Raw genomic sequence first — 9,164 nt, 5'->3', positions numbered from 1 at the left:
TAATTTTAATTTATACTGTGTGTAAATAAGAAGTCATTGTTCCATACGTTCTTTACGAATATTGAAGTTTTTAAAAAAAATACGGAGCTGTTATATTGACCACCTGATGCTCAAGCATGCCCGGTAAAGAGCGCCACCAAAAAAAAATGTTCGAGTGTGAGTTTGCACGAAGACTGCGCTAGGGAGCTCAAAACTACACATTACCACCATGCTAGGTGGTACAGAAATAAGCTAAATTATCGTCTGCTGCAATCAATCCTATCAAAATTCTGAGTTGGTTTACGTCTCGACAGTATTTGAAAATGGATGTGGAGACTTTTGGCTGGTTGCAGTCTTCAGAAGAAGCTTGTGGCGTTCGTAGACTTCGAAAATCTACGCTAGCGACAAAAGATGGTACAGCTGGACACGAGTAAGTCAGAAATTACCACCAGTATGACAGCTTTGATGATATCTTGATTTGTAAATTACAAAAGAAAATACAACTATCAAAGCTGATATAACGTTACGTAAATAAAAACAATGCATAACCTTAACGCTGTTAGATGTTATCGTTTTTCGATATTAAAACAAAACCTGTGTATTGCCTTTTCTGAAAGTATATCGAATTGTCATGCAGTGCTCCTCTTGGCTTCCACAGGTTCTCAGAGCCACTCATCAAAAGTGTCAATATCCCTGAGCACCGAAAGAGTACACGTAGCTCAGTTCAGTTCAGTTCAAGGGCTATGAATATATCCATACCTAAATTAAGTCTCCCAACTCTTGCATGGCGATATATATGCAGGTTAACTTGATACTGCTTGCATATGGACTTGATTTACACTCAATAAAATCCAATACATCTCAGCGCCGTAACGGAGCGCGAGATTTGTTGTCGGAGTTTTCAGAGCGTATATTTCCAGAGCTGTCCTGTTACGATAAAATCACACCAAACTGTAGAGTAAGTGTAATTTTGTGTTTTTCTTCTCTCGTTGTCCAAGGTTTCAAATTCTTTTCAAGGAAAATGATAAAACAACAGAAGTGTATGACACAGTTGCAGGACCACTTGTAAACAGCTTCCTACACGGTTTTAACTGCAGTGTGTTGTGTTTCAATGATGCTGTGAGGTCTTCTAGTTCTAGTACAGAATACCACAATGGTCAAGGTACTTGTGATATCATGTCTGCCTTCTGTGAGGAACTATTCTATAAACTCTCAAAAAATAGTAAGTTGTCATATGTCTCACACCGTAACTGTTCATATACATGTTGTTTTTCTACCTTAAGTTGTTTCTGTAAGCTTCAAAGTTACCAGAGTGTGGAGGATATGACTACACTTTTAATTGGCATGTTTCAACATTTTTTTGATTAAACAAAAAGTGAATCATGTACCCCTACTAATTATAGTTACACTCCCTTTGTTGAAACTAGGTAATTCTTGCAAACCATCGCAATTTGGTTTGAGTATACATTGGGAATATATGCAGAATTATCTTTTGATTGATTGATTGATTGATTGATTGATTGATTGATTGATTGATTGATTGATTGATTGATTGATTGATTGATTCATTCATTCATTCATTCATTCATTCATTCATTCATTCATTCATTTATCCATCCATCCATCCATCCATTCATTCATTCATTCATTCATTCATTTATTTATACATATATTTCATATTTATAAATTGATTAATTATTCATCTATTTCTATATTTTCCATCAACATTGGTAGGCAGGATGGTGAAACCAATGGCTACACTGGAAATATATGAGCTTTGTAAACATAAAGTTAATGATTTATTAGAAATCAGAGATAAATCACATCAACAGAAGTCATCAGTTGAAGATATGTCATCTGTGAGTACACTATATACATGTAATAGATTTGTATGTGAAGGCTGGAGCAAACTAGGTGTCAAAATTGGCATTATAATGTTCAAAATTTCAACTTTTAGAATAACTTCAAAATAAAATATACAGCATTTGGAAAGAATTGATGTTTGATCATGTTCAAAGGTAGTCTTTGTAATTTTAAAGATAATGGTTCTGGAAATTTTTTTTAAATTGAAAGTCAGATAATAAAATGTAGCAATGTTAGTAAGATATTTGTTCAGCCAGATAATAAAATGTAGCAATGTTAGTAAGATAATAAAATGTAGCAATGTCAGTGAGATATTTGTTCAGCCAGATAATAAAATGTAGCATTGTTAGTAAGATAATAAAATGTAGCAATGTTAGTAAGATAATAAAATGTAGCAATGTCAGTAAGATAATAAAATGTAGCAATGTCAGTGAGATATTTGTTCAGCCAGATAATAAAATGTAGCAATGTCAGTGAGATATTTGTTCAGCCAGATAATAAAATGTAGCAATGTTAGTAAGATATTTGTTCAGCCATAAGATGAATTTTAGCAGTGTTAGTAGGATATTTGTGGTGAGCCAGGCGATAAAATGTAGTAGTATTAGTGTGATTTTAGTTGAGTCAGGCGACATTTTGTTTCAGGTTAATTGTAAAAGCACAAACCACAGATTCTACATGTTATATAATGAACTTTTACTTCAATCCCAAGCTTTTCATTTTTTTTCTGATTCCATTATAATTTAGTAAATGTTTATTATCATTCAGAATTTTGGATATTAATTTTAATTAGCTGTACTGTTACTAATGATCACAACATGTCTTTTGATAAATATACAGCAAGTTAGGCGAATACCTGTAAAGACATCATCTGGAGCTACTGCTATGCTAAAACAAGCTTGGTCACAAAGAAGATTTAGTGGAATGAAGAACACTGTTACAGTCTTTCTTGTAGAATTAGAAGCTGTAAGAATAGATAGACATTTACTTTACAAATTTAAAAATTGTGAAATACTGTATGTTTAAGGGATTTTGTTTTCACTGAAAAGAAAAATTAGCTCTTTTCCCTGGACGTAATTTTCATCGATATGGGAAGGTTTGTATGGTATCTATGAATAAAAAGTATTTTCAAGGGATTTATTTTAGTGGAAACCACACCAGCAAAAACAGTGGAAATAAGTTCCGAGCAAAAATTTAGTATTTCACAGTTTATTACATGTATATAGTTTCACTATGACAAAGTTTAATAGTCTGTTGCATACATAATAATAGAATCTTTTCTGAACCTATCATTGGCCTTTTGAATGTATGAGCATGAGTTTATGCATGTGTAATGTGTGTGTGTGTGTAATGTGTGTGTGTGTGTGTGTGTGTGTGTGTGTGTGTGTGTGTGACTACTTGTTTGTGTGCATGGCAAGATGCAGAACATAATGTCAGTTTTTAAAAGAATGAACATAGACAACTTATAAATTTTGTGTTGTGTCAGAACAGTTTATGTTATTATATTGAAATTTTAAAAGGCCTAAATGGCTTTGAAAATCTTTGAACTCACAATATTGATATTGATTTGCTTTGGATCAAAATTGATCATATTTTGTCAATAATTTTTGTTGTCGTCTTGTTTTCAGATACACGATAATTTTATTCATTCAACCAAATCCTGGTTCACCATCATTGATATCTGTATGGATCACATCGACAAAAATGTCTCTGAGGTGAAGTTGGTGGAAAACATGTTATCTTCTTTGCAACTAAGATCAGGACAGGATACTAGTAATACTCACGTAAATTATGGGTAAGGAAATAGAACTAGATTCCTAGACTATTGTTTCAATTTAGGGAATGATAGTTGCCTTTCATATATAAAATCGAAGAGAGAGAAAAACAAAGAAAAAGAGGAGAAAAATTGAATTATATCATATATATTGCACTCATGAATTAATGGAAGTAAAAGTAAAGTAAAGTACATACTGCATACGTAGTAAGAGAATATTACTTTGTGTCTGTATAGTGGAGATATTGTTTTTTGATGTATTCTGTGAAATTTTGCTTCCCAACAATGTGGTGTCTATCTTCATTTTAAGTTTGATTGCTAGTACCTGAAATCAGAAGTCTAAAGGTGGCTTCTATTTGTTTTTAATTACACTCTATTAGGGATGTAGCTAATTATGAAAGTAGCTGGTAAAATGTGAAAAGTGGGTGGTGATATATATCTTGGAATGAGACTCACTAATCTACCAAATGATGGAAATATACTGCTTGAAGTGAAGAACTTTTTAACACTGCTTGTTTTTGTTGGCTATCTGCCCTTGCATACATCCCTGACGCTATAATTCTGCTTTCTTCTAGTGAACTACAGTTTATAAGCCTACTTCATAACATACTGGGTGGAAACTGTTGTACGTCAGTTGTCATTCAGTTCCAACCTCATGGCACTTCTACATCTTTGTTGACTCTAGCTAAGAACTTAGCTGCTGTCAAGAATTATCCACTGATTAATTCTACCTTTGCTGAAGTAAGGTTTTTATGTTTATTGTCACCTTTTATTTTATACTGTTTATGAAAAATACTTGGGTACATTTTGTCAATGAAACTGTTAGTGAATTTAGCCAATATTGAGCCAAAATTTTGAATATTCCAAAATTTTACGAAGACTATAACAGTTGTAATGCAAAGTCTAATGAGAGTCCAATATATTTCTTACATTTTTTTACTTATTCATTTTTTTATTTTTTTACTTTTTATTTTCTATATGCATGGTATCATGACTACCAATTTGCTTCTGGCTAGACATGTGATACCATTAGTTTACCAGTGTTTCAGATCTTGAAATGATAAATATGTATCCCTTGAGATCAATTTTACATATGTTATTGCTTTTACCCAGCAATATCACAGTCTATTGTTTATATACTCTTTCTTTGAGCAAAACAAATAAGTTCACCATTTTTGCTAGGTTTGTATATATACTGAAAATTCCCAGACATTTAATTTTTTTTTTCTCATTTATTTCTCTCCTACAGGTCTTGCTGACTAAATACCAAAACAGAATTGATGGTCTAGAACAGAAATTGCAACACTTATCAAAACTCTATAAAGAAGAAAAACATTCTAAAGTAAAAGGAAAGTCTTCTAAGAAAAGGGTATATTTCTAAAAATTACAATCATTTGGTCAAATTTACGTGAATTTTTTTCAGGAGCCAACAAAGTAATAATGTTTCAAATGCACATAGTAATTGAAAACCAAAGCAAAACTTAGGCTGGCTGTGAGTTGCAGTTCATTCAGTCCTAATTTCCGACAGGTTGTAGCACACCCTCTAGTGGCCTTGCCAGATGCTACGTTTGTTTTCGTCTATCTCCTAGTACATTATACATGTACATAATTATATAGTAGGTTTTCATCATATTATGTTTAATTTACATATTTCTGAGGATGACACTTACAGTGAAGAGATGGCTAACACAATTAAAACACTTCAAGAGAAAACAAAAGAATTGGCAAATGCAAAGATGGAATTATCAACCAGACTTGTCAATGTTGAGGAAGAAAAGATTGCAGTAAGTAGTTTTTCACATCTTTTCTGTTGTCAGAAAATGATCGAAATGTTTTACAGAATTCTGTTTACAATTACCAGTACATGTGCTTGCTACCATAATGGGTACTGTTGTGTGTAAAATACTGATCCATATACCACCAAATACTATATATATATATATATATATATATATATATATATATATATATAAATAAATATGATTATTTTCCAATTAAAGTACTAGTAGTATTTGATAGTTACAAGATATTGTATGATATTGTCATTTATAAAGTGATTTTGTCCTAGTAACACTTGTTTTTTATGCCAGATCTCCAAAGAGTTAGTTGATGTCAAAATTGAAAATAATCACCTGACAGAAGATGCTGAAAACCAAAAGTATGAACTGACCAATAGGGTATGTAAGAGTAATATTCATATCACTTAAAGTATTCAAAAATATAGTTCTTAAGATCTATTCAATTTTACGTCCCCAAGAAAAATGCTTGATAAGGTAACATGCAGTTTGTTTGTGTCTGACTAGCAGATTAGGTACAAGTGGATATTTGTCCCACAAATAAATAAGGGTAACATGCAGACTGTTGGCATCAGACTGTCAAACGAAAAAAGGAGGATAACATGAGGAGTAAAAATAAAACTTTTAAAAATTAAAAATATCTAGATGATGTTTCATTTTTCTGTACCTGCAATAGCACTTTACCTCATGCTGGTTGGTCAAAATAGAACAAGAATGTTGACTACTAATTATCAGCATGCCTATAGGAATGCATGTGAAGTGTGTTAGCAGAAGTTGTAGTGTCCTACCAAGATATCAAATGTTCATTATTTTTATGATGTGCCTTAAAGCAGTAATATTTTATTTCAGATACTGATAATTTTGATTTGAAGGTAATTCTCTGTATTACTAATTAAAAAGATAGTAAAATAGTGTAATTTGACAAGTCACATCTTTAACATTAACCTTGAACCTTCCTAGTGTTTGGTATTAGAGAACAGTGAGATGGAACTGAGTGTGGAGATAGAAAACATTAGACAAGTGTGTCAGACATTAAATGGAAAAGTAGTCCATCTCAAAAAAGAGAAACAAGAACTCATTGACGACCAGGAAAAACTCAGGAGTCTGTACATGAGAGTTGTGCAAGTCAATGAAACACAGGTATTTATTATATATGTAAATTATATTCATATACATGTTATGGCAAAATGACTTGTCTGAGCCATGCATGTGTTATGAGTAGTTGGTGTGAATAAGTGATGTCTCAAATTGTCTCAAAATTTATCTATTTCAATCTTAACTCTCACTCACTTACACTCTCCTCTGTACATCCTTCCTTGTTTTCAAATTGTCTTTCTATATTCTTTCATTTTGTTAGTAGTTCTGTGTCTTCGGAGCACTTTGGAGAACAGACACATTTTAAATTGGCTTTATTATTATTATCATTATAAAAAGTGTAAACTTTGTAATATCACAACAACCACCAAAGTTCATTTCCGATCCATCACATGTGTTCTTGCGTTCTGAGTCACACTTTCTGATTTCAATATTTGATCTAGGAAAACAAACTAACAGGTTACGGTAGTCATATTTTCTATCTACCATTTTGCTTCAGGCAGATAACGCCTATAGTGCTGAACAGGAGAAGTTGGAGCTTGAGAAAAGAGTGAGTATGTTTCACAACAGACAAGTTGTATCAAAAATTTTTATATTCATCATTTCAATCTTGATTTTGTACTTTTCTGAGAGAGAGAGAGAGAGAGAGAGAGAGAGAGAGAGAGAGAGAGAGAGAGAGAGAGAGAGAGAGAGAGAGAGAGAGAGAGAGAGAGAGAGAGAGAGAGAGAGAGAGAGAGAGAGAGAGAGAGAGAGAGAGAGAGAGAGAGAGAGAGAGAGAGAGAGAGAGAGAGACTTTATGTACTTTAGCCACATTTTCACAATGTATTCTGATGTGAAAAATCTAGGCTGAAAAAACTGATAAACATATTATTTATTTAAATCATGCACCTGTGTTAGAACTTGACAAAGTGACAAAACTTTTGCATCCAATTTCTATTAGGTAGTTTGAGATGTGAGTAAAAGTAAAGGTATCCTTTTTTTAAAATGCACCTGTATTAGAACTCACAAAGGGGCAAAATTTTCACATCTGATATGCTATAAGGCAGTTTGAAATATGAGTATTTACATACAAATTTAGGCAAGAAACTACAAACTTTCAAAAACAGAATAACTGTCTAATCCATAACCAGAAATGTTGTACCTGTACTAGAAGTCTAAAGTGAAAGGGTAAAATAATCTTTCTTACAGCTGTTTGGAACATCACACTATTATGAGAAAGAATTACACAACATGAGATCTGAGAATGACACAGAGCAGAGAGAACTTGAGAATCTGGTGTAAGTTTCATCACATTTCACTTGATTACATTCTCATGTTGTCATTATATGTGTTTTCAGCAAAGTGAAAACTAACAAATCTGTTGATAACAGACACTGTGTGTGGATCACATACAGGTATTTCCCATAAAGGTCATATGACTATTGTATAGTCTAGCGTTACATATACCACACTAATCAATCCTATTAAAGACTAAAATTGAAAACCTACCTGTTTAGACTTACATATCACAGAAATTATAGTTGCTGATATCATAATGTAGTTGAATGGAGTAAAATGATGATAGTTTGATGTGATTCATTATTTTATTGTTTTTATTAAATAAAATACTTTGTTACATGTGCATAACACTTAATTCTTACATAGGGGTTCTCTTACAAAGGACTTAGAAAATGCAAGGGCTGCTGTTCAGACTAGTCACCTTAGATTTGCAGAACAAAACACAGTAAGTTGTACAGATTATTTGAACCCATAAGATTTTTTTAGACTTTTAAAAAAAGACGTTTTCCTTTTTTCTAATCTTTCAATTTGTGGCAAGTCAAGAAATGAATTATGATTATTCAATCCCTTCACTTATTATTATGCAATGCAGTTTTAAGAGCATGTCATTTCAGAGTCATTCTCATTCAATACTATATAGGTACCAAGATTTACATGACAGTTCTCTAGATCTGAGCTATATTCTGCCTATTTATCTATGTAACACTTTGAAATTGCTAAATGATTTGACATCAAATCATTTGTTCTTTAAATTTGTTGTTAGACTTTAATTTTCTGTTTTCACTTCAGTTTTGCTTCTCTGTTCTCATTATGTCATATATTTTTTGATTTTGATAGGCATGATAATTAGGTGATTTGAGATGAGTTGGTAAAACTAAACCTCATGACAAATAAATGCTTGCTTCTTTTCATTTTGCACAAATAGAAACTGGTCAAGCTTACTGACAGAGTTCAGGAATTAGAGTGTCAGAACAATGGATTACAATCTAAACTGAAGACATTTAATGAAGAATACAGATCTAAGTTATCCAAGTATATCTCAGATGTTGCTGTGAGTATTCACATAAACAGAGAATTATAATGTGTCAAATTTCAACTAAAAAATTTGAAATACATATAGATAGAATAATTAAAAAGAATATAGGAATATACACAATAAAAAAGAATATAGTGTCATTAAATTAAATAATGGTAATATGGTCACCAGAAATATATCAAGTGTTTGAACTCAAAAAGTAGTCTTTATCTACTTCGTTCATCACCAACAGTGAATAAATTCAAGAAGGATATCAAGACGCATATATTGGCAAGAGCTTTTTAACTTTTACTATGATCTACTATTGTTCCTGTTCAGTGCCATTAGAACATTATGTGGTATTGTA

The 9,164-nt window shown here is 32.0% G+C and overlaps 1 protein-coding gene across 1 annotated transcript; it reads left to right on the top strand.

Moving 5' to 3' along the window:
* Positions 1 to 302: 302 nt before the first annotated feature.
* Positions 303 to 8,625, top strand: LOC144436924 (kinesin-like protein KIF3B). The gene is made up of 14 exons (XM_078125790.1): positions 303 to 409; positions 978 to 1,201; positions 1,714 to 1,838; positions 2,680 to 2,805; positions 3,468 to 3,634; positions 4,189 to 4,354; positions 4,863 to 4,982; positions 5,272 to 5,397; positions 5,704 to 5,790; positions 6,370 to 6,549; positions 7,004 to 7,054; positions 7,693 to 7,781; positions 8,149 to 8,227; positions 8,620 to 8,625. Exons 1-14 carry the CDS (start codon positions 303 to 305, stop codon positions 8,623 to 8,625), a joined length of 1,653 nt encoding a protein of 550 aa, XP_077981916.1.
* Positions 8,626 to 9,164: the final 539 nt, after the last annotated feature.

The sequence above is a fragment of the Glandiceps talaboti genome, chromosome 6 (assembly GCF_964340395.1).
Source record: "Glandiceps talaboti chromosome 6, keGlaTala1.1, whole genome shotgun sequence".
NCBI classification, from domain to species: domain Eukaryota; kingdom Metazoa; phylum Hemichordata; class Enteropneusta; family Spengelidae; genus Glandiceps; species Glandiceps talaboti.
The sequence above is the reverse complement of the archived record's forward strand: the minus strand, read 5'-3'. Positions and strand labels throughout refer to the sequence as shown.

Bases quoted from the DNA above. Each gene is read 5' to 3' on its own strand.
- LOC144436924 (XM_078125790.1), top strand. From the start codon at position 303: ATGGATGTGGAGACTTTTGGCTGGTTGCAGTCTTCAGAAGAAGCTTGT. The intron at 6,550-7,003 runs GTATTTATTATA...ATTTTGCTTCAG, and splicing joins TGCAAGTCAATGAAACACAG to GCAGATAACGCCTATAGTGC. The intron at 7,782-8,148 runs GTAAGTTTCATC...ATTCTTACATAG, and splicing joins AGAGAACTTGAGAATCTGGT to GGGTTCTCTTACAAAGGACT.